We start from the raw sequence: 25,920 nt of genomic DNA, 5'->3' as shown, positions 1-25,920 counted from the left end.
ACATTATGAAGCCACTGAGGAGAGGCACTGTGACGAGGGAAAAGGAACACTACAGAAACCAAGAACARTGCTTTGGTCAAGTGTACTTTTCTCCATGGCTCTTGTCTTACTAATTCAAGGACATTTGACAAAAAGGCTTAAATGAAGTGCACCATTATAACAGGTGGAAAACAAAGCAGGAACTGCATTAGCACACAGCCCATATGTTGTAAGGACCTCCCATTCAGTGGCCAAGAGCCAGCCCACTCATTCCCAGAGTGGAGCTTGGGAAGCTGGTGACAAGACCTTGACRCCAGTGCTCTGCAAGGGCAAGGGGCAGGCTTTCAAAGACTGTCGAGGTGACTGAGACACCATGAGAGAGGGGAAAGTGTGGGTTTAAYAAGACAACACTCCTGCAGCACCACTCCCACTAAAGTCACCAGTGCAGGCCYAGCCCAACACTATTGAGTCTGCACGTCAACAGTAGAGCCACAGTCAGCACAGCCATCTGCTGCTCCACACACAGGGATGGCATCAGGACCCACTGCCAACAACTGGGTTGCTCTCTTCACAGCATTTATCCCATATGGTGAAGAAAAGGCCATAAGAGATTACAATTCCTCAAAATTATCACTCAGCTAGCCCACTTGAAGGTTACTGGAAACAGAACAACCCCCAAGCCTTGAGTGAATATGAGCATTTATCCTCCTAAAACTGAGGTCAGTTGCAAAGTCCAAAACATGCAGTGAAGAAATGGAAAACTGTGAAAAGAAGCAGGCCAGAGGGAGCAAAGGCAGAAAACCCAAGTTTTACATATCAGAGAAGATGGCACTCCTGTCTTGCATGTACACAAGCCTTTAAATGTCAAAAAAGCCACAGAAGACAACACAGCTTTCTGTCAGTCTTCACCACTATTTACAAGTGGTGTTGACGCCAAGCCATAAAGAATTTTGTTTACACTGGTGCAACTCCTAGGTTGCCAGAAATGCAAAGAATATTGTAGCCAGGAAATAACAGTCAGCCARTACTGAGGCTGCATCTGAGAGAGCCCACAGAAAGTACAAATTAGACATGAAAAAGACCYGTCAAATAAGGGTAAGAAGTTAAAAGCTTCCTTTCCAAGAGCTAATTACAAAAGTATCCTATCAGCTTCATCTACAATGTCACATGATACTGCATTAGAAAAGGGAATTTAGCTTATGGGGCATTTAAAGTGCCATTTATATAACTTTAACCCAAATAACAGACCAGACGGTTTTTCTATCAGTCCCGTTGTTTTGTACTTTAATAATGACTTTGAAGTGTGATGAGGGTTACGTGAAGCTTAAGCTTCCAGTTCACCAAAAGCCACAACCGCATATAGCCTTTGCTMTGAGTATCGGAGTAACACGGAAAGGGTTTGATTTAAACCTCCAGAGGATGCATCACATAGCTGTAACTCTAATCCGGGAGCAAATGTAATCTGTCCTCAGTTCTCAAAGTCAGAAAAACTGGCTGAGTCGACACTCCCCCAGCCAACAGCTGTCCTCAAAGCAGCCTCTGCTCAGTTTGCTGGCAGAGATACACCAAGCAGAAGGGACAGACCCCTGAAAAAGAAAGTAGAAGCAATGTACACATGCAGCAGAGCAGACTACAGCCTATTTCCACAGGCTGCTACCATTCACTTTTTCTACTGCRTCTCAGAAAATTCCTTGAGACTGTGTTTGCCAAAGAGAAGAATCCTCTACCAACCAAATCCCTTGTACCTGTCTCTAGCAGTACTACAGAACCACAAACACAGGAACACTGGTCAAAAGAGATTGATGAAGCAGCGTCCTCAACACAGGGCAATCATGAGGTCAGCTGTAGATTCACCCAGCCAAGTCTTGAAAACTTCTAAAGCACATAAACTCTATAACCTTGAGATAACATCTTCCAGCACTGCACCAGCTGGTGAATGAGGAAATTTCTGCAAATGTCTGCAGATGCCAAAGAAGCCAATTKCCTATTTGCACTAAAGCAAGGGCTTATTGTACCTGCAGTGCTGGGCTATGGGTTTTCCTTTGAGCTTCAGAAGGCTCCTATTGACACTGCTGAATTTCTTCAGGATCTTCTGGATTCAAGGGCTACCATCTGCCATRGTGGTCACTCCCTCAAATTACACASTTATAGAGTATAATAACTCATTACTCATCCTAAAGGACAATTATCCTGTGTGGCAAATACATACTGCCACAACGGCCTTGTTGACAAAGAGGCTTATCTGACCAGATACCRCAGTCAAGTAATATTTTCTTTCCCMCACCCCAACAGCAGCTTGTGMCAAATTCTTTAGAGGACAGAGCAGGACACAAAGTAAAGATGGCAAAGGGTTTCTCTGCTTTCCCTGCTGCTCCCATCTCACGTAACGGGGTGCCACCAAGTCCATATAAGCATCCCTTTTGGTGGATCCCAGGCTTTCTGGACTGCAGCCTGCTGTGAAGATTRAACTTCCCTCCACAGCAAATGACATGGTGTTGTGAAACGTTTGACCAAAAGATACACAAAAGGGATCTCTCACTAACCACGAGACCACAGTCAAAACAGTCACACCTCAGGAATGTGGGAGGTGGAGGGCATCTAATCCTTTATTTGAGCTTCTGCCTAGGTCCTAGACTGTGTGGCATTTTCTGGCATGGGTTTATTAATGTGCCATGCTAAAAATTTCCTTGAAGAAAGCACAGCAGAACATTTTTCCTCTTGTTCCTTAATGTGCTTAGAAAATAGCACAGTTGAGTTATTTTATGTTCACTTATCACAGTAGCCTCTTTGTTCTGGTATCTTATGACTTTGAGATCAGGACAAACTTGATCAGTTAAGGAGCCTCATTAAAGTGATCTATTTCTCCTACAGAAGAGGAAAAATCTTAGGTTTCTGCCATGGAAGTTATCACTGAAACTTTGTAATTGTGGAATACTTATATGAGGAATAATTTCAAATCAAGAGCGTTGTATGGGAGCACACACAGAATTAATTGCCTGCATTAATTGGCACTGTTACAAAAACAGATCTTTTGGTCAATGTCTGCAGAAACACTGAGCAGCAGCTTGCCTGGGAACTGTTTCCCTGCAGCTGAGGACTGTTCACAGGAGCGTGACAGCTCACAGGTTCTTCTCAGTCCTAACGAAAAGCCATGTGCCATGGAAGCTCAAGAAGAATGCCACCAAGTGGAACCTCTGAACCTCCAGTCCAATGGGCAGAACAACCACAAAGCCAGGACCCCACACCATTTCTATAGCAATTCCTGCAATTTCAAAGGCATGAGTCATGACTTTATGGCAAATAAACCACTGCATTTGTCAGAGTAATAAAAAAAAAAAAGCAAACAAATGAGCCATGGTGTCAGTCTCCAAGYGCTCAGATTTGATAAGGAATGGTGTGGCAGAGCTGAACAAGGCCAGGTAGGGGAGCATCGTGCCAAAACACAACAGCAATGGCCAGACACCCTGTTCCCAGTGCCAGCACCACAACCAACAACCATGCTGGCCAGATCACCTTCCTGGGATGGCTCTAGGACAGGGCTGTTTCTCTCAATGGACAGCAGCACTGACCAAATGCCAGAGGTGACCACCCAAGGAACCTCTCCCCACTCCACCTCGCCACCCCACAGCAACTCCCCTGCCTGTGTAACTTAAAGTTAACATCTTCATACGCCATTCCCTGTGGACTTCCACGTGCTTTACAGAGGCAGCAAGTGATGATGCCCAACAGCCAGGGCATAGTTTAGCTGCCTCTTGCATGCAGATAACATGTTCTGAGCAGTCACCACTCCTGCTCAGCGAGCTGTAGCCAGCAGCTGTTTAAGTGAAGCCAATTTACTTGGCAGACAAGAAGCTCCCAGATTAACCTGGATCAGCTCCGGGTGCTGAGAAAGAGTAACAAGCAGCTAGCAGGAGATCTCAGAAACACGTGCTTCTTCTGCAGCCATCACAAAACACCTGAAGGTGCAGAGAGAAGTGGTGGCTCTCATCCAGCATCGTGTCAGAAATGGAGGTGGGACAGACCTGGAGTGGCCACAATTCCCAGCTGTAGCCTACTCCCCTTAGACCACCTCCCTTTGTAGTTCCTCATGTAGAYATTCATCTGTGCAGGAAAGCACACACATTATATGTGTTAATTATATMGTGCACAGGGCTCCTACTTCTGACTTAAGGAGAGCATTAAAGCATTATTCATCACTTCAGCATTTGCTCTTTGCTGTTTSGATCATTCCTCTGATTTTTGTAGTACCCCCGCTTCCTTCTCCCCTCCCCCCCATTTAATCAAATGGCTCCTAGCTATTTTGATTTCAAATTGCAGCTACTGGTTTGTGGAGGATKAATTATGGAGGTGGAGACAGAGGAAAAACCTGGTGGATGACAAGTGGTAGTTCAGAAGCATAGGGCAGCAACAGAAAGTGTCAGAATCTTCTTCTCAGCAAGATCCTATTCCACAGCACAAGTCCTAGGCTGCCTCTTTCTCAAAGGGCATCAAATAAATCCCCAATCACTGAACAGCTGCAGCTTAATCTGAAATGGCCATATGCTATTTAAAAAACAAGCCAAAATAAACAAAAATTCAAACCAAAAGCAGAGCACCTAAGAAATCACAAAGGCTGGCAGGAGGGAAAGGGTCATTAATTTTATTTTAAAGCTCTCAATAAATACTAATCCCTGCAAACTCACAACTGCTGCAGCGCACTGCCAGTGTGCAAGTACGTAACCAATTACTATAGAAAGTTGTAGCAATGACTATTACATAAATTGCAGGGGACTGCATCTATGGAGGAATTCTATCTAACCAGCCTGCTAGTATCCACTGAGAAAAAATTAAAAGATTTAAGGTCTAAAGAAGAGAGGACTTGTCATATCTGCTTTAACAGATGTATAATAGTGGACAATAAACACAATTCTGCTGTGTCAGCTCTGTCACCAAAGGTTTTTCTTTAGAGAGGGTACAGATAAACTTAAAACAAAATCCTGAATCCTTCTAATTTTAAGACTGTGAGCTTGTTGGGGATTTAAAAAAAATAAATCTTTTTAAAGCCCTTCAAAGAGCCATGGAAAGGAGATTTTGTTAAACACATGATTCTCAGCATCTTCTTATTTGTGCTACACAGCCTGTGTAGGGCAAAGATTTAAGGCGCTTTGCCTGTGAGTGGATGCAGCCTGCCACAAGCAGCAGCAGTGTGCATTCCCTGAACTGAAGTAACCCTGCACAGGCAGGGATCCAGCCAGACATCCTAGGGGTTACTAGGATTCACACTGAAAGAGGAGAAACACTGACTCTCACTCTCTCTCACTAACGAAAACTAAAATTGCCAAAGGCAGATGTCTCCACGTGCTTAAATTCAGTCAGACAATGTATGGTTGGGACTGCTTTGCCACAGGATTGAATAAGAGGAAGTTCTCTTATCTCCCTTGGTTAAGCAAAAACAACACGTCTTTTTTGCTTTATAGAGAAAAAATAGCACACACACCACACAGCCTCTGTAATACTGTAAGGGAGAGAAGTTCCTGATGTTGCACAAGTCCTACCACTGTAAGAAAGGTTAATAGCGTTTACTGAACTTTTAATAGGGCCTAACTCTAGCATACCTGCACAGCATCRAAAAGGTGATTTCATTTCTTTTCCTGTTTATTGCTCCATGACTAAAGGTTCAGAAAGGAGGAGGGGTTTGGAGGCAGGAGCCATTGACCAACTCACCCTTCCATTCACCTTGGCTAAGCATTGCAGGTTTTGCAGCTATGCAGCGCGCGTTAAGGGTACTGAAGCTTCCAGACACATCAATCACTTCAGTGGGACTGATTTTGGTTTGCAGTGCAGGTGGCCAGGATACCCAGCGAGAAGGAAGGCCTCCACCCGTTCTCCTGATGAAGGAGAATCTATGGAATGGCATCTTGGAAGGCACAGTCCCCCCATCAGGCTGGCTCCTCTCAYGCACAATGCCGATCAGGCATCTGGGGCTTCCTGAATCTTAATCTACAGCTCAACTGTCTGTGCTCCCTGAGATGCTCCCCAGCTTCACTAGCTTAAGCAACAATATTCTAAGCAAATCATAACCCTACTGTGGCATATCCATATACTCAATTAAGGGAAATCACAACCACTCCCTCAATGCCTGAAACCTCAATATTCAGGAAAAGAYTAGCCATGTCACAGATGATGAAAAGAAAGCAGGTATGGCAGCATGCAGTCACTTCAGTGAATGAAAAGTGCCAGGCAATTTTGGCATTTCAGTACGGTCACCATGAAGCAGCACCATYCTTGGGGATAGGAGCATAAGGAAAGAAAAAGTGAGTCCTAATGGAGCAAAGGGGTAGGACAGGTCTCTGGGTGACACTGTAAGTCACAGCCAGCCTCATACTGAGTCCACAGGATGCTCAGCAAAGCAATGATGGCAAGACTGGGTGGTCCCACTTGGACAGTGCAGATGCACAAATGACCATGTAGTGACACAGGAGGATGAGGAAAGAAGTGGTGCCCTTAGGGAAGAAAGGCGACAGAGGTTGCGGTCGTGCCTTCCTCTTTTAGGAGAGCRTCAGGAGGAGATGATGTTACATATTTAACATATTTCATTACATAAGTACTGAAAAAAGCACTAAGGACAGCTTTCCTAGAAAAGCAGGGTAGAAGAGGGGAGCACAAAGAAGGATTTTAAATTGCCCTTCTCCTCTTCAGCGAAAAGCACAAATAGTTCAGACAAAAGAATTACACAGTTTAGTAGTCAGCATGGGACAGAAAAAGGAGCTACTACCATTTCAGCAGTGATGCTCCTCCCTTCACAAAAGGGGCTGGATGGCAGGGTGCTCTCCTCCCAGAGCCTGGATCACGGCAGAACCTCCTACCCAGCAGCCAAAGCTTGCTGGCCACGCAGGAGGAGCAGGCACGCACAGGCAGCAAGCAGCCAATGGTACAGCTCCTGCCTACACAAGGAAACCCAGGTTACTGGGCACCAGTTGCTACTTTATCAAAGTCAAAGACAACTCAGCTTTTTTCCACCCTTGTAAGAAGCCATTACYCCTGTGCATGCACGGGGAAGCTTCTGCGCAGTCACAAAGCACCCAAACAAATTCCCATTGCCCTGACACACAGCAGAAGAGCCAGAAACAGAGAGAGACAGCCTGGTCTGATGAGCAAGCAGGGGCAACTTGTGTGTGCACAGATACAAYGACAGCGTGCAAAGGGAGTTTGATAACACCACGAGGCAAGCCAACTTCCTTGGGATCAATCTGCCTGCCCTTCCCAGAAGGAAAATATGAATTAGTCAACATTGCCACAAACCACCTCACCACCAGCTCTGCACTGAAGAAATCTCTCACATGGCAGGCAAACCATCTGATTTCCTAAGTCAGCCGAGCCAGGGCTTCTGATTTCCTCTCTACCCTACCCCCATCCCAAAAAGACAATAATGCTTTAAAGCCCTCTTTCAGGAAGGGAAATACCCATCATGTCTACAGGATGTGAGAGGTGAAAGGGATGTGRGTTAGCTGGAGGAGGTGCAGCAATGTGTCCCTGACTGCTGTGCCCTTTAAGTTCTAGCAGGACATGACCCAAAATAGGAYATGACAGCAGAGAGCGGTCAATCCTAGAAAGACAGAAATATTTAGGTTGGAAAAGACCTCTAAGAACACCAGCTCCAACCATTAACATAGCACCACCAAGCCCAACACTAAACCATGTCCCTAAGCACAAMATCTACRTGTCTTTTAAATACCTGCAGGGCTGGCAACTCAACCTTTGGCAGCCTATTCCGATACTTGGCAAACTCTCGGCGAAGAAATTTTTCCTAATATCCAATCTAARATCATGCACATCATCATGGGAYCTGGCTATGGACCATCCTACMCACCTCCCACTTTAGATGTCCCATCTCCCAGAAACACAGCCTTTTCTGCAGGACATGGCTCTGAGGGATGAAAGCAAAAGGCATGATATTGCAAATCATAACACTTCTGCAAAATTTCTAAGTGTAGCTCTAAGTTAGTCCTGCTATTTTTTTTAGAAACTATCTTCATCAATTTTTAATGCTCAGAAAAGGCAAAACTTKAAAGCTTGAGCCTGATGCTGCAAAGGAGGCTCCAGCATCTATACACCATTGATTTAGGGATCCCAGTTATGGCCAGCTGGTACCCATGGTTATAGCTGYTTCCAGGTTCTCATCATTAGAAGAGACCCTGAGAAAAACTATCAAACACRGGCTATCAAGCTGTGTGTATGAACTCCTCTAGCACACATCTGTGTGCCACAGAACCACATTCAATCACAACTTCCCTGAAATATCTCCTTCAGCACCCCAAATACATACAGCTAATAACATCAGAAGGGACGGCAGAGTGAACAGCAGCACAGTCAGATGTACCATAAGTTCCAACTACACCTGAGCTCCTGTTCTGCTAGAAGGCAGGAGAAGGTGATACAACTTAGCTGGAATAAACTTCCCATACATCCTTTACATCCTCTTTCTCTTTGGGCCTACAAATGCCTTGAGAGCTGTGCAAAGCCTTCTGGAGCAGCACCTTCAGGTATCAGGTGGCTTGACCTCAAGGCCACTATCTTATAAATGATGCAATCCAAACCTCCAAGGCCAAATTCCTTCACTCAAAATGTCCTTGTAAAGACATCTGAATACATCTATCTATTYATTACCTTTTCTGTCTCTCTCCTTKTATCTGGGTTTGGGAAGGAAAAAAGCCAATTCAGTAGAAAGCACCCTCCTCCCTGTCCCATTAACCTGCTTTTATTTCCCCAGGCTAGCAGCACACAAAAAGAAACAGCAAACCAGTTGCAAATCATCCTCTGAGCGACAGCAAGAGGGGGATGGGGGGATGGCATTTCTCCCTGCTGAAACCCAGCCCCACCGGCGCTGAACATTTGTGCTTCTTGTTGGCAAACAAATGGAGCACGGCCACAAGCCAGCCTGGCTAGCCAGGCATCCTCTCCAACTCTCCACAGAGCCAAAGGCTCATCCCACCATCACACCATGCAGCCGCCCTGCGCCTTGGCTCATCACTCATTCGGGGTTACGTTATTCCCATGAACTGCCGCTCGTGTTCCCGCGTRGAAAGCCAACAAGGGAACATGCTAGCCTTCCGAAAAGCCATGCTCTGTGAGAAGGAGGGGATTAGGAGGGAACAATGTCGGGGTGTCTTCAGTGAGCTGGAAGCAATCCCAGCTTCTAGCTGCACAATGACATGCAGGAAGGAGTTCTGAAAGCTTCCCAGTCACAGAGGACCCCTGCGTGCCAGGCTCGGAGATGTCTGGACACAAGAATGGCCTTTGCAGCATAAGGATGCAAGGGGACTACAGAGCCCCACATGCAGACCAGCCCTGGCCAAGTGGGGAATGGTGGCTCGAGTTTAGCTTTTTCTTTCTTGGCATTGCGTGCTAATTGTGTAGCCCAGATCCTTAACCTTATTTAGGTCAGAGGCTTCAGCACAAAGCAGTCTTAGAAACACCAGACTTCTGTGGGAATGAGAAAGTCTGCTTGTCCAGACCCAGAGCTCTCCAAATATTGGAGCTGAAGTGTAAATGTATCTTGGAAAGGGATGACAGGAGGAAATCATGCTTGATGGGATGCACGTAGTGGTGCAAAATTATGTCTCATGAAGCTTTTGATATGACTTGCATGTTTTGTAACAAGCACCAAGGCAAACAAGCTTTTAACAAACCACAAGCAGGGCAYGAGGCAGGATTAGATGGATGCTCATGAAGATGCTCCCCATAGGTTCTCCCTAATGCCCTTGCCAACCACTGCAATGCCATGCATGCCTCCAATTTGCCACTGATCTTCTCAAGCTTTAATAGGTGGTAAGAGCCCAAAATCAGTGGAGAAACAGTGAAGGTGGCAGTGCAGACACCCCCAGGGAGCAGGAGCAAGACCACTGAATGCTGAACCCCAGTGATCATTTTATTTCATTCAATAGTGGACATAAAGCAACATAAAGAGGGCACCAGGGATTCTTCTCAATGGTGTTTACAACCTGCAGGTCTACCAAGTCCATGGAGAACTTATAAACCTTTTACAACACTGATCCCACTGCTGTTTCTTGATTATTCTCAGGATGAAGTAATCATTGCTCCATGCAAAGATTATTTGAAGAGGTGTGCCTCACACAGACTTTGTTAGCATGACTGCCGCCTAAAGTTGTGCCATAAAGATAATCTATAAAAACAATCAAACCACTAATTTAATACCTATAGACAATAATACAGTACTAAAATCTATATTGCCATTTATTGCACCCATAAGGCAAAATGCCAGTATGGAAAGCAGGATGTAAAAACAGTGTGATAGGGAAACATGCAGAAGTGTTTGACTGGATGAAGTATTCAGGAGGATGAAAACAAGGGATAATCAAACTGTCCAAAATTTAATCACCAATTCAACAGGAAAAAAATTCTAGATTTGACAGCATTTCCAAGAACATCCCAAATTTGAGGAGTAGACCTGGGAGGTGAAGTTTGAGCCAAGCACAGGGAATAATAAAAATGGAAGCAACAATCTCTGTGGCAGATCCTCCAAAACACAGCACTAAGCATTCTAAAAATTGGGGCATGGGGAACTTTGCGTGGGCAACTCAGGCTTTCTCCTACTAATAYCAGGGATTAGCCAAATCAAGTTGGCACTGATGACAAACGATACCGCSGTGACAAAGCTGATATTCCTCCAGTACTTTCTATTTTGAAGAGATATTCTGAACAGYGTGCCGTGCTGAAGAGCTGCTAGACAAAAAGATTCTTCTGATATAAATTCATCAGTCTCTCCTCACAGAGCTGACATCTCCAGACACTATCTTCAGGAAGATAAGATGCATATGGAAGAGGAACCGTAAACTGTCAGTTTGCACCCGCACAGCATAATCAGATAGGAAAAAAACACTGAGCACTCACACTACCAAGTGCCTAAGGTACATACAAACTCTTCTAAAACAACTGCTCTAGGAGGTTAAAAATAATTCCACGCCCAACACATCAGGAAGTTAACAAGTTATTTTTCTGCAGAGCTTTTAGTACCTCTGAGGAACAAAAATAGAAAACATAAATACTTTCTTCCTTTAAAGCAAGGGTACAAGAGCCTCCTCTAATTGCTAGAATTCTTAACACCCCCTGACATAAAAGGCAAGGCTATAGTCTTCAAGCAGGTTTTGCCTGAAACTTGATATATCTTAAAAGGTACTGATTTTCAATGTGCCTGGCAAGAGRCCTCAGCTGAGAAAGAAATGCTGCAGCACATCTTGGAGCAAGAAGACGGCATTAGAATGATTTGGGGAAGTATCACAGATGATCCAAGGAAACTGAAGTCCTCAGCCTTGCAGGTGAGAGATGATATCATTCAACCCTCATGGTATGAAWGCAAAGGCTTGATAAGAAGCACTTGATATAACTGGAAGTGCTCAAGGTTTGGCAAGACAATTTAAAAGCCAAGTGAAACCAGTGAAAAGGCTTCAGATTCAGTAGGGGTGGAAAGAGGACACGGAAGGGGGGTCATGTTCAGGTCGCTTGATAAGGTCAAACACAGAAGCAAGTTTATGAGGCAATTTTCTTTCAACCTGGGGAAAACCAATATGCAGGTACCTGCCCAGTTTCTTACTTCCAGTTTCTTTTTGCCAAATTTCAGTGCACATTTGGGCAATGCAAATGATCACCATGATCCTTGCATACAGCTCCTCAAAAAATCTGCAGCACACAAAAAAAAACCCAAAAAGAAAATGCAAAAATGGGTAGAGAACCAAGTCAAACCACAGCCAAGTCCAAGCACTCTCAGTTTAAAACAGAAATGGGAAACACTGCAAGCTTGAAGGTGGCTTTTGCACAGCTTCCATCCAGCAGCAATGCCTTCAGAACTTGGCTTTTGCACAGCTTCTATCCAGCAGCAATGCTTTCAGAACTTTTACTGACAACAGCCCTGAGTGGAAATTGTTCAAATATTTATCTGTATCTGTATCCACAGGCTGATGTCTGAAATTTCATCCCATCCTTTAAGCCATGACTTCCCTTCTGCAATGCTCTTTACACTAGAGAACTCAGAAGCAATTAAAACAAGACATTGTGGGGGCCTTTCTGTAACCAAAGGGTAATCTTTCCCAAGAGATACCTCTGGGATATGTTGGAAATACCTCTGTGCTACCTGCCAGCAGCACMAACCCCTTTGCCCTCACCCAGGCTGTATGCTGTTCATTGCTCAAGGCCGTGATTTTGGGAGAGCAGCCAGCACGGAGGGCAGTGGGCAGTGCTGGTATTCTCCATTGATTATGAAAGGGGACTGTAAACACAGCTAGAGATAAGGGAAAGAGCTGTACAAAGGACTAGCAGGAAGACACAGACAGATAGATAGCCAAAAATTGCACTGTCATTGCTGCTAGAATCATAGGAAAACTTGGGCTGGTCACAATAAAGGTTGCAAAGGGTAGTCAGGTACACTGCAGCATTTTCTTGGCAATAAGGTTTATTTCAGTTCTTAATTGAGTGGCAGCTCTGGTGTTTTGTATATGGGGACAGACTCTCTTGCAGATACAGTGTACTTCCTGTCCCATGGACTGTGGTGCCGGTGTGTGCTTCACCACCATCAGCCCCACACATCACAAGAGGGGAACAACTCAAAGATTTCCCTTAGGCAATCCTTTATGGAAAGGGGCCCCATCATTGCCGCCAGTGGAAGAGCAGCATCTGTCTGTGTTAGCTTAAAATGGGATTACCACTGGAAATTTCCTGCCCTATTAGAAAAGCAGACTGTTTTAAAACAAATCATACGTGTTGTTCCCAGCTATGACAATTCTCCCTGGCAGGGGTTCACACTATTCCACATTTCTGCCTGTTTAGGAGGAGAAAAAGAGAAGCAAGGTAGTTATCATATTCTACAGGCAGTAGGTTTGACAGTAAACCTGTRGAACTTGCCTAGTATGTATGAAAGAAAAACTTGCCTTACAGTTCATTTTTCGACACCAAATTAAGCCCTGCTTTTGACACAACACCCTGCAATTCAGCGGCACTGAGACGGAACCACACTTGGTCTTATTTGTTTAAAGAAAACAAATAAAGAAACCAAATATAAGGTTTCTAAGTTAACTTGCAGCGTGTATCCAGCAGCACCCTGCTCCCAGTTTGGCAGAAAGGTGGCTAACCTTTACTCCAGCCAAGCCTGAGCTGAGAGGATGGACACTGACCGGGAATCACCTCCAGCGAGCACGCAGCGAGCCTGAACACCCGCAGGGCTGCGACCGACTCCACACGGAAGGGCAGGGGAACCACAGAGCTATGAATATCAAGGAGTAGAAGGAAAAGTCTGAAGGCAAAAGGAAGAGCCTCTTTATTCCCCCTGCCCTGTGCAGCGGAGGGCACGGCGGTGCTGCAGGGCTGGCGTGCAGAAAGCGCAAGGGGTTTAGGGCAGGAAGGCTGCCACCGCATCACRCAGCCAGAGCAGAGCTGATCAATTAGCTGTTCAGTAACCCATTAAAAACCCGTTCAGCTGTGAATGGCTYGGACAGCTGCTGTGGCACAGGAGCTCGAGCACGTCACCTGAAACACCTATGAAAACAAGGCAAAAAATAGCCACACAGAAGGGAAAGGAAATTTTCCAGTTCCTTTATCCGTATCCTTAAGCCTACAGTGAGAACTGCTCCAAGGTATAACCTTGCCCATTGGGATGGTCACCACAGAGAGCAGAAGGGCATTACTGTGCTCTCCCCCCAACTCCATGACAGACACAGGGACAGGACAGACAGACAGACAGCCTGCACAGCCATGAGGCTTCCTTCCAGATGGCTGCAGTCAGACGGACTCCGATCTGCTCTGCATAAGCTGCACTGATTCCTCTGCACACACAGCACACCCAGGAGCCACAGTGCTCTCAACCATCCTTAGCACGCAGGGCAATATAAACCCAAGAGCATTTTTCCACAGGAACTGTTTTTTAAATTATATTTTTATACACAGTTGAACTTCTGGAACATGCATGCACAAGGGGCACATGCAGGATAAATTTATTTCTGTTACCCACTGGCCTCAAATAATTTTACCACAGGCACTGAAAATAACAGCTTGGCATYGACACCAGGGTTCCTTCCTGCACAAACCCCCAGCAGCAGGGATGGAAAGGAGGTCAGCGGCACTGAGCCTCCCCGATGGTGACGCGAGCAGTTTAAAACTCTCGTGCCATTTGAAAATGCCACATGGTCTGATCAGCACATGGGTATGCTGTATATGCCAGGGGTGAGATGAAACAGTTTAGTGACAGAAAATATCCTTTTTGCCACAGCCACATATTCCCTTCATATTTATCTACCATTGATTTGATGCCCACCCTGCTCTCTGCACCTTGCAATGCATTTCGGAATCCATTGTGGAGCACCCAGGCCCACGATGAGGGAGAGGATCAACATGAGAAAGGAGATCTCTGGTAGGTCTCACCCTCCCCTCAACAAAGCCATCACGCACTTTTATTCTCTGATAAATTGGTGGGAATCGCCAGCTACTATTGAAACAAAGCACAGYACCTCTGTGAAATAATACTGAAAAAATCTGGAAGTGAAGAAGACACTGAGTTCMTATTTTTAAGCACTGTTATTATGAATGTGCCACGGTTCTTGTCTCCAACCCCCACCATATAATAGTGTTGAGAAATTACTGCAGCATATTGTAATTATTTCAGTAAGGACACTGTGCTTCCATCTGTCAGCTTACACTTGCATCACAATGAAGAACAATGTGACTTAAAAATAAGTTACAAGCACACTGTAATCCATGACCTATCACCTCTTCTCTGCTCATCCAGCCAAATCTTGAAATCATGATTTGGGCAAGACTCCCAGAGAAACACTAATTAGAGACTAAAGAGGCACAGTCCTCCTAACTATGCAGCTGTAGGAAACACACTAAGCTCAACTCCATCCAGAAGGGTGCAGCTAAATTTGTAAAAACCTGATTGTCTCCTAAATGTCCCTGTTTAACACTGCTGGAGGCCCATGTTCTAGCAGCCCATGGTCTGCTAGACCAGCAGAACTTGGTTTCAGAGACAATGTTGTTTTCCTCTAGTTAACAGCGACTGAGCGAGTTTCTGCTTGTACTTGGTCAGGAACTTAGTAGTCCCTTGGTTCTCCTTTCTCAGTAAGAAATGGRAATGTTCCTACTGCTCTTTTCAAAGACAAAGCTAGGAAACTACCCTTCCTGCAGCTGTACTGCAAGTTCCCAAACCACAGAAAAACCTCACAATTTCTGTTTAGAGGACAAAGGCCTATGTGTAGATACCTCGGCTGTCTCCTACAGTCATATGGCACAAGCTTTCTGGAAAGTCAAGCAGGATGAGGTTATAGCATTGTGGCCTCTGCTTGTGATTCAGGCAGTATAACACTTMATAATTCACCAATTTATTACCATAAATCAGCCAACCCATTTAATCTTTGCCACATGGAATGAAGCAAACCTTGCAGGAATAAGCTGGCAGCTCTGGTTTACTGAAATACCTGTGATCTGCCACATGAATCCAGTGACACAAAATACATGTGCAGTCAATAAAGCATGGATTGAAACTGTGTGGCCATTAATTGCTGCCAGATGTATCAATTAGGTATGTTGGGAGGAAAAAATAATATATAAACCAATTCTTTCCCCACTAATCTGTYTCATTTTAGCCAAGCATTATGATACAAGTAACAGTGGCAGAGAATGGTTATTTTTAAAAGGAGAAAAATAATGTTTATTTTATATGGATAAACCAGCTTTTAACTATACTACTTTTCCAGCCACATTCTCAACTTCAAAGCAGCTAAAAATGACTGGTTAGATACAGCTGTTCAGGAAATACGCTGAAACTGCAGTTGTGCAAAGTTAAAACAATGCCCAGATCTCCATTAAAAAAAGAAGATCCCTGGGACAGCTACTCCGGGGTAATTTCAAGGGTCTTTTCTACATTCCTGTGTCATGTCTGAGGAACGAAAGCTGTGGGGGCTGTGGCTACAGAGACCAAGCAGGATCCAACAGCTCAGTGCATCCACCTCGGGGATCTCCTGCAGAGATCCAGATGCCTTCTCCAGGAGTCTGGGCACAGGGTGGTGTCTGCCCATCACAGCTTTCCTGCAAGTCCATCCACTGCTTTTGATGTCTTCTGCAAAAACCCAGAAGTTGCRAAGTGTCTTGAACAAGCAACCCACCTCCTGCAGGAGGAGCAGGCAGTGCCCTCGTAGAGGGGCTCAGTCTTGCATCCGTATGGAACACAAGTTTGGAAATGGAATTTAATTAACATATTATTTTATTACTTTGAAASTCACACCACCTGTTTCCCCAGCAGCAATCCTGAAAGGGACTGGAACCTCTATCCAAGTATCTCAGAGAAGTATCTGTCCAAGTATCTCAGGGAGCAGTATGTCAGAGAAGCTCCAGCCCCCAGGGAGATRGCATTTTTTTGTCCCCTGAGGTATCAGAAAGTGCAAATTAATAGTGGCTTTACATGCATATTTATTTCTAATGTTCATTAAAATCCGTTTGTGAAGTGCACATAGATGATATCATCCAACAATTCCTTTTTTCTCACGTTTTCTCTGAAGTTACAGGAGACAGGATTTCCTCTCTTACATAAGGAGAAGAGGGTGTATTTGTTCTTTTGCCGTTTAAGACTTATTAGCATGGTCAGGTTATTYGAGCCAGGCCCTCTTTCCTGATCCTTTCTTGCAGGGGAATTATTCTTGGCAAGGCTCCAGCCTAACCCAAAGGAGGGAAAACCAAGCAGCTTTACAAAGAACGAGATATAAAACAGATGCACCTCAGGGTTTTGCCTGACCACTGAGAGCTTCAGCAATGGTGTAGAAACAGCAAATACAAGCTGGTGATGAGCCTCTGAAGCATGCAAGTACAACCATCACTACTACAGCCATAAATTACTACAATGTCTAAATTACTACAAGTCTGTGGGGGTGCAATTTTTTCCCATAATCTCCGTGGGAAATATGGCAAGGAACCACACCATGCCCCTTCCCAAGCAAAGTAACAAGTGCCAGTAGCAAAGGATTGTCCAAGTAATGATCCCACATCTCAGCCCAGACTAAGAGACTGGAGTGGAAAGTAAAAGCCCCACCSTGTTATTTAGTGTAAGGGAGCAATGGGAAAGGGATTCTCTTGTCTCCAGCCCCGAATGCAGGGACCTGAACAGGATTAAATTTTCCTCATGTCTTAATAKGAAGAGGCTTCTTCAGAGGGTGGTTCAGAAACTTCTCTTTTTATTTAGGGGATGAGAGGATTTGCTTAAGGTGACCTGGGGTAGGTAAGGCTAAGAGGAGGAACTTTGAAATGTGGTGGCACAGCAAGGGCTAGCCAGGGATTGCCTGTCTATCCATTGCCCCCCAGCATGCAATTTTGAGATTTACTTGCTGTTCCCCCAGCTGGAACACTGATTTAAGTCTCAGACACATAAATTGAAATTATTTTCTTGCCTCTGAGAGACCTCTATGCTTCTGTCTAACCRAACTGAAAACAGCTAACCAGTTACAAGCCCTGGGAAGAAAGAAGGACTGGCATGTTCCTAAGGTGCACTGTCCGTGCCAAGAAAATAAAACAACACCAGTGCAAAGTACAAATGTTATATTGGTATTTGTATTTGTTACTCTAGAGGCATGCAAGGAATAATTTTTATAGTGAAAAGAGTTAATTACTGGAACAACCTCCCAGGGATGTAGAAGAGCCAAAATGCTAGAGGTTGATTTCAACGTGTGACTGGAGGCAGTGATAGGCAATTTCATCCAGGACAGGGTGGGTCAGATGACATTCTGAGGTCACTTTCAACCTGGGCCCTTCTGTGGCACTGCAGGATTTGTAACAGCTGTTAAGGCTTTATTGATTATASCTTTTGCATCTGGAAGAKGTAATCACACCAAGAAGCTGACCAAAGAAAGCAGCAGAAGGAAAGCCCAGCTGGAACTGCTTGACATCTGAAAGGGAACAGAGCTGGGCTGTGTTGGGACCCACCACTGTCCTAACACACAGTCCCCCTCCTTTAGATAGAGTGCAAGTTCTGGCCTTCAAATCCTCTATCACCTTTCAGTCATTCAACTACAAAGTGTGCTTACAAGAAAAAAAAAGTAGTTGAGGTCTTCACAAAGTTTCTGCCTGGTATTATAAATCACCATGAAAACCAGTTGGAAAACCTCCACTAAGCCATGCTGGGGAAGGTGCACAACCAGTCAGTGTCCTTGGCTACTCACAGACTTCCAAGCACACAGTCAAACCAGAATTTGTACCTTTACGGTGCCCTGTGCGTCTGTTGCTGCCTCACATGCCTGCCCACACTTCTCCACGGGGTCACCCAGCTGGCACCCCGACACCTGACAGCTGGAGAAAGCACAGGTGTCACAGGAACCATGAGCTCAGTTTATGGCAAGGAGGGACAGACCTGAGGCAGGATGAGGAGTGGCAAGAGTGCCTTTCTGCTATGGACCTGGGGTACGGAACAATTCTGGGATACTTCCACCAACCTTGGCCAGAGGAAATATCCCCGGTGGGGCTACTCATCCTCCATAAAAACACTTGTTGCCTTTGACCTGACCTTTTTATCATGCTGCTCTTACCCTACAGTTTTCTTCTTTTGGTGAGCAGAAGCAGGTGGTTCCTTCATCCCCCCTGAGAATGGGGAGGACATGGAGATCAGACAGAGGGGATTGACCTGCCTCCCCAGAGACAGGCCAATTCTCATTCTTTGTCAATAAATCCTAGATTTTCTGAACAACACCTGCAAGAAACACTGCAGGTTTGGGCAAATTCACCCCAGACTTGATACTTCAATCCAATTATGTGTCATGCTCACCTCCTCGTTCATCACGTTAAGCTCTTCTAAAATTACCCTCTAGTCCTCTGAATGAAAACACCTCACTCCTTCACTTCAAACACTGTGATAAACATAGATCCCTGTAATATGAGAAAAGAGGGTGAGGACCTTGCTGTATTTCATTATTTTTGTACTGCAGCAATGAATTTCAAAATAGCTTAGCAGTAGTAGTCATGCTTACTGATTTAGTGTACATTCCCTTCACTGCTCTTCAGAAATTTAGCACTTCTGGGAACAAGCGTGAAGATTTTGAATTAGTTTTTTTTCTCTCCTCTCTTCAGAAGGTTACAATATGACATTTTCTTGCTTTTTGTTTGGTTTGAATGAAGGTCTGTCTTCTCTTTCCTTCCTGCACAACTGTTCCCTCAATGAAAAGGGCTGGAAGACAGGAGAACCTTAATCTTCTAGCCTCACCTGGAAATGAACAGTACTTTTCCCTGTTGTTAACACCTGAAAGAACAAGCCCAAGGGGTTTTAAAGCTCCTTGCTAGGAATGGTTCATAAAAAAAAATTTAAAAAACTCCAGCAAATTAAAGAACTCCATCCCAAAGATGCCTTTTAACTATCATAAAAGTCCCAAATACATAAAATTAGGATTCTTTACTGCTTTTTACACAGTTTTAGTAGTCTTCTCGACTTGCTGTGCTTTATTTCTGGACTCAAAAAGCCAGGTGAGGCAGCTCCTCCAGCTCTAAGTACTGCAACAAGACAGTATTCAGCTCCTGAGAGCATCCTGGACTACGTGAGGCCCCCCTGAGTATGAGGCACCAGCAGGAAGGAGCACACTCACTCCTTTTCACATGGGCAGCTGTGCACAGAGTGCATCAGCAGGCAGGTGACCATTAGCACAACTCATGAGAGCACCTGCTGCCAGGTCAAACAGCCTTCAGATCCACCTCCAGCTTGGGTCATAGCTGGACACTTGAGTAACACACATGGCACCTTGAAAACACACCCCATGGATTTTGTGGGGCTGAAGGGCTGGTGAGCCCTGTGAAGCAGTATATTCTTGCTTGGAGAAGCAAGAGGTGAATTTTTCCAGCTGACTATCTACTGAATTTGATTTACCTGGGCAGAGATTAGATTAGATTGCAAGGCATTTTTTATCCATCCCCAGGGTACATGACTGGAGCTGGGAGGGAGACCACGGAGCTCACAAGCAGAATGAAGGCAGTTTTCTGGCCTCAGCTGAGGCTGCTTTGCAGCTGCAAAGCTCCACCGACCCCAGCAATGCTCGCAAAAGCAAGAGGAAATTCCTCCCTGAGTTGCTGAGTATGGCTTTTCCCAACATACATTTTTTTCCTTCATAGTGTTGCTTTTTTCTGTTCCCACGTTTATTTTCCCACAAGCATTTTGCAGGCTTGTCTGTGGTTGCACATTGCTCTCATTTCTTTCCAGCTTCTCACTTTATCACAAATTGGATCAAGTACAGAAAACAATTGCATCGTACTTTCCCCGTGTGATTGATGACACAGATATGTGCCATAAAACAGAACAAAAACAAGTACTTCCATCAGGCTCCTTTGAAACTTCAAAGTATTCCAGAGACCTTTCACAGCACCTAGCACAACTGAGTGCCTGTTGGCTAAGCTGGACAGAAACTAAGCACCATGCAGTCTAGGGAAAAAATAAAACAAAYTACTAGGGCCACACTCTGCATGCACCGTGGCCAGCTTGGGCTAAGGCAACTTTATTTTGTAAGCCACACTCTCTGCCTAGCTTTTGTAATAGGTGTGCTGTCCTCAAAATGCTGAGGACAAGGAAGTGATAGACAGTTAACACTTTACTTGATGAGGTCCTAAAAATCCATGATATATATATATGTGTATGTATGTATATATGTATATGTATTAATATAAAATTATAAATCTAATCACTGAAGTTACTTTTCTTCCAAAACCTGATTATTAAAGTAATTCTGAGACTAATGATAATCTAATTTTCTTTCCCCAGCAGCTCCACTCCAGCCAACCAACTGCTTACAAAAAAAAATTAAAGGGTGGAGATAAAGTGGGGAGCACAGGTTACCTAAAGTAGCAAAGCAGAATACTGACAGATGTTAGGCTGAATCTATCAGTCTAACATCTCAATAACCCTGCTGGTCTGTCATCTTCACTGTGGGTATCAAGCAGTGGTGGCTGCGAGATGACAGATGTTTCCTATGCGGGAGCACCAGCCTCCCAGGCAGTGCACAGCAGAGGCACCCTGGCCACAAATACTGTACTGCAGCACAGGATTTTTAATCACTGTCACCATCCTGCTCACACGCCTGACCTCTGTAACCGCACCGACAAGAGCTGTTATTCAGCATATTGTTGGAAAAGGGCAGAGATAAYGGCTCATCAGCACTTCCCCTCCCCACAACATCCCTTTCACAGAAGACCAAGAATCCCCTGCCCCTATTCATTTCCTGCTGGAAGTTTGAATGGCAGCCRGAGAGTAAAGTTACTTTACTAACATTGCAAACTAAATGCTAGATCAGCTGRGACAGATTTGACACATGAAAAGGGAAGGGCTAGAGTTATTTCAAATTATTTGCATTGCGTTTCTGTGTCAAGCGAAAAGTTTAGTAAGACAGACATCCCCAGCACTCTTGCCCAATGACAGACAAAAACCAAAATCCAAACTCTCAGCTTTTCACTAATATCTGAGGTAACACCCCATTGRCCACAGCGCTGAGTGACCTTGCCCTACACCCACAAGCTCAGAGCAGTGAGGGCACAAGGACAGAACAGCCTCCCCAGGCAGGTGTCTCGCACCCCCAAGGATGAGCAGTCCCTCCAGCTCAGCAGATGCCCCATGACCACTCACTCATTAACTAGCTGTGTCACCCTTGCGGGACGAGCTGTGGCATTCCACGCCTGTTACACAGCCCTTCCCCTGCTACTGCCCMCACTTCTGGCAGGAAAGGCATCTCTCCATGGCTCATTCAGAAGGCCCTTCATAAAGAAACAATCCTTGACCAACCATTAACAGGCCTGAAGTGACTGAGAGTAACAGCCCAGTCCTCCCTGCAGCGATGTGCACACAAACCTCCTCAGGAGATCCACTGCCTATCGAGGATTATTGCAGCTTTATGGATGGATGTCACTACAGTCCTCAAGTTATGACTSAAACAAGGTTTCATGCAAGAAGTGGGAAACATTTAGTGAGCCTGGGAAGGAGTGAGTACCACTARAATCACAACAAAACTCTGCAGTGCCCAAACCTCACAGGAATGAACCTACAATCCTGCAGGGAGCTGGGCCAGGTGCTGCCTCTTACCTGTTCTCCAGCAGYGTCATGCACACGACCTCCCGCACGCCTGGGTTGTTGGCTTTCTCGATGGAGCAGCTTTGCAGATTCCAGGTAGCCACTCTCAGGACAGGTCTGCCATCTCTCACCCCCCCAAACATCTCCACAGAGGGGCGAGTGGATATGATCTGGGTTGGACCCCCAGGAGGAAAGTCCAAGTCYTCGCTCTGGAGGCTTAGAGAAGTGGGGCTGGGGTGAGGCTTGGCCGTGAAGTTGAGGCCACCATTTGTGTTTGTTGAAGGGGGCCTGGAGCGCTCGGCAAAAATCTGGTGCCTGATTTTGTCCAGAAAGGAGGAATTGATGCAGTCCATCCTCACCAGGTCCTCGATACTTTTGAAGGGCCCGTGCTCCTTCCGGTAGTCCACGATGCTGTTGGCAATCTTCTCGGTGATGCCACGGATGCTCATGAGCTGCGCCGGGGTGGCGGTGTTGATGTTGATCTTGGTGGCGGACAGGTGGTGCTCAGAGGCCAGGTCCTTGCGCAGGGAGCTGGGCGAGTGCTGCGCCGAGCTGCCCTTGCTGCTCACGCAGATCTCGAACTTCACCTGCTCCAGCTTGGCCGCCCCCACCCCGCTCACCAGCGCCAGGTCCTCCACTTTCTTGAAGCCGCCGATGTACTCGCGGTACTCCACGATGTTCTGGGCCACCACCCGGGTGACCCCGGGCAGGGTCATCAGCTCCTCCTCGGTGGCCGTGTTGATGTTGAGCCTCTCCTGGTTGACGAGGATGTTGCTGAAGTTGCACGCCGCGCTGAACTTGCGGCTGTGGCACAGGTCGGCCGGGTCGCGGGGGATGGAGCGGTGGCAGCCCAGGCTGCCCCCCATCTCACCGCCGCCACGGGCCGCCGCCGGAGCCGGGGGAGCGGGCGCGGGGCGCTGCCGGGGCTGCCCGCCCGCGACTCATGGACCTCCGCGGGAGGCCGGCGGCGGAGCGGGGCCGGCGGGGCACCTGCGGACAGGCTCCGCGCCGCCACACACCCACCCTCGGTCAGCGGAGCTCTGCGCCCCGCGGAGGAGCCCCGCGCCTTCCCTCCTCCTCTTCCTCCTCCTCCTCCTCAGGCACCGCCGCTCCCGCGGCGCAGGAGGAGCCCCCACAGCCGCTGCCCGCCCGGCCGCGCTCCGGCCCCGGCGCTCGGCGCTGCCGCTCCCTTCGCCCCGCCGGCGGTAGTAGTAGCTCTGCGGGAGCCCCCGCCCCTCAGCCGGGCGAGGCGGGGCCTCCCTCACCGCCCCCGCCCCCCGGGCGTCACCCGCGCCGCGCCCGCCCCCGCCCGGGCACTGAGGGGACCGGCCGGGCTGGGCGGGAGCGGCACCGCCGGGGCTCCCTCCGGACGGGGATCAGCAGGGTGGACTCCTCCTTCCCTCGTGGGAACAGGCGGACCGGGAAGGTCCCCAGCGCTGTCGCCTGGCCGCTGAGGGCAGGCTGTKTCCGTCCCCAGGTGAAAGGACACCAAGGGCTCAGGTGCTCAGACGCTCCCTGCAGCGGTACTGTCCYAGAGGTTGCTGGGCTCGCCTCTCTGCAGCTGGCGGGGTATAAATGTGTTTTCAGACATCATGAAAGCCTCATCAGTCATCTCCACTGGCTTTTTTTGTGCTCTTGCAGGCATTATGCTTTTATACATCGGGGTAAAGTCTACATTTTTTACTTTTTTTATTTATAACATCTCAAGCAATTGCGAGAGTGCTCAACAAATTGAAAGTCCCCACGGAATGATGCTTTTGGACAGATTAGATCGGCATAGTAGATCTGCCTCAGCCCATGGCCCCTGGTCTGCAGCATGTCTAGCCTTTCCCCGACACAGAGTTAACCTCATTCCGCACCGAAATCATGGCTGTATATTGCCCGTGTGCCTGAGCTAGCTTTAACATAGTTTGTTCATGCCCCGCGAACCACAGCAGCCCACCATAGCCCATTTTAGTGAAGCCACTGAAATGTTTACCTAGTTTCGACTGCATTCCACTCCCGTGCTGCGCTGTCTGCAATGCTATCTTGTAGCCAAATTAGCTCATTGGAAACTAGCTTGACTGTGCCCACACAGGAGTGACTGCAATGTCAATGAATCCAAATATAATCGGTGGGTGTAATTGAAAGGATGGGGGCATTGAAAGAAGGAGCAACATATGAGTGCAGATGCCAGCTACGCACCCTGCTGCTGCCTGGTGCTGACAGTGTATATATATATATATATATATATATATATATGTATGCTGGACAGAATCTGGTACATGTATATTTTCAACATCAAGACTCTTGGATGGCCCTCTAATGAAAATGAAACCGCTTGCAACAGCATCTTATGCATGTATTTTTCATAGCAAGCTAATTTAGGTTCACCTGAAATAAAAAGTTGAATTTATTCATCTTCTTAGCGAAGGAAAATGTGATGTGCTTGAGGGAGTGCAGGCTGCACCAGGCTTTACCWGGCTCTCAGACTGCACAGGGTGCTTTAACACTGTCTCTGGGTGCTCTGCTGCGCATCACACATTTGCCTTCTGTTCGGCTGAGCAGCAGAGTTAGCAAATTATCATTACGGGAACGGCACCGGCTGCATTAGGGCACTGGCTGCATTAGGGCATTGGCTCTCTGCTGGCTGCTGGAGTGGAGAAAGTGCTCGCTGAGGTGATTAAATGCTTCCACGTCTGCTGGAGAGTGCTCTGTGCACTGCGATAACAGCGGCCAATGCAGCAGGAGTCATGCTGGGCCTATTCCTGCTGGGATGATACCAGCACAGAGCTGGAAACAATTAACCATTGAAATGAGTGCTCTTTGCAAGGCAGTGTTATTGCAGTAATAGCTCTGCAAGCTGTTATCTCAATGGAGAACTCACTCCTTTGCTTTCTACAGCAGGTTGCTTTGAATTGATCCAGGCTCATTAAGTAAGTTTTGAAGCTGAAAAAGCACCAAAATCCATCTGAGGCATCATCTACATCGCAGGCAGCAACAGGTTTTCTGTGTTTCAGAAGAAGAGGCAGGAGCATCTTCAGAAAGAAAATAACAGATATTCCTYTGGGCCAGCACTGTGTGTTGACAGCAACCAATCATTTCTTGAATCTGCAGCACCAAAATAACCAGTGARACTGGATGCAGCTGAGGAAGCAGAGTTCAGAGGAATGCAACAAGTGTCCCATCACCTAATCCAGAGAATGACCTCACGCTGATGTGAAATACACAGGGGAGAATGAGGGGATTATCATTCCAACAACCCCTTATCCATATTTTTTTTTATTTTTTGTTGGCAGTTACAGGAAGCTTACTGAGGTCTGAKTCAACCTTTGGCACATTTCAGGAAAGCACCCAAAGATGCAAAAAGGTAGACGGTTTGTTTATATCTTGAATAGTTAAACAAAAACAAACAAACAAAAAAAAAGATTAATCAATTGGCCTGACACCAGTGTTAGGCAATCCACTAACTTGAGAAAGCTAAAAATGAGGTTCAGTCAGTAAATTATTGAAAAAAACAATGGCAAAATTATTGACAGCCAGAGTAGACAACAGCAAATATATCTTGTGAAACCTAGGTAGATACGAGATTTTATCTTTGATCCAATCCTGAGCTCAGTGTCTGTAAATTTATTTAAGAAGAGATTGACTGATCTTGATATCCTGGTGATCACTGGCTGGCAGGTAGCCTCCCTGGTCTGCTTGGCACCTATCCTGGCAAGGGGCCATGAATCCAGGATTCCTGAATCTCCATCAGCCCCAACAGGTTTAGAGGGCTCTGAGACACCGTGGGTGGCTTATTCCTCTGTATCTGCAGCTCTCTGCCTACCGAGCAGCTGGCTGCTGGCCAGGGCTGGCTTAGAAACCTCTCAGTGACAGCRAAATTGAGTTTCACTGCTCTG

General features: G+C 46.4%; 1 protein-coding gene across 1 annotated transcript in view; it reads right to left on the bottom strand.

The window, feature by feature from the left end:
• EEPD1 (endonuclease/exonuclease/phosphatase family domain containing 1) overlaps positions 1-23,239 on the bottom strand; it is a 61,208-nt gene extending 37,969 nt beyond the window's left edge. Inside the window, exon 1 of the mRNA XM_057367731.1 lies at positions 22,052-23,239. Coding sequence (XP_057223714.1) covers positions 22,052-22,905 — 854 coding nt within the window. The 5' untranslated portion in view covers positions 22,906-23,239. The remainder of the gene's footprint in view (positions 1-22,051) is intronic.
• Positions 23,240-25,920: the final 2,681 nt, after the last annotated feature.

Source organism: Malurus melanocephalus, unplaced genomic scaffold (assembly GCF_030028575.1).
Source record: "Malurus melanocephalus ecotype Western Australia unplaced genomic scaffold, MMel_1.1 scaffold_83, whole genome shotgun sequence".
Classification (NCBI taxonomy): Eukaryota; Metazoa; Chordata; class Aves; order Passeriformes; family Maluridae; genus Malurus; species Malurus melanocephalus.
Note: the sequence above shows the minus strand (reverse complement) of the source record. Positions and strands in the feature narration are given on the sequence as shown.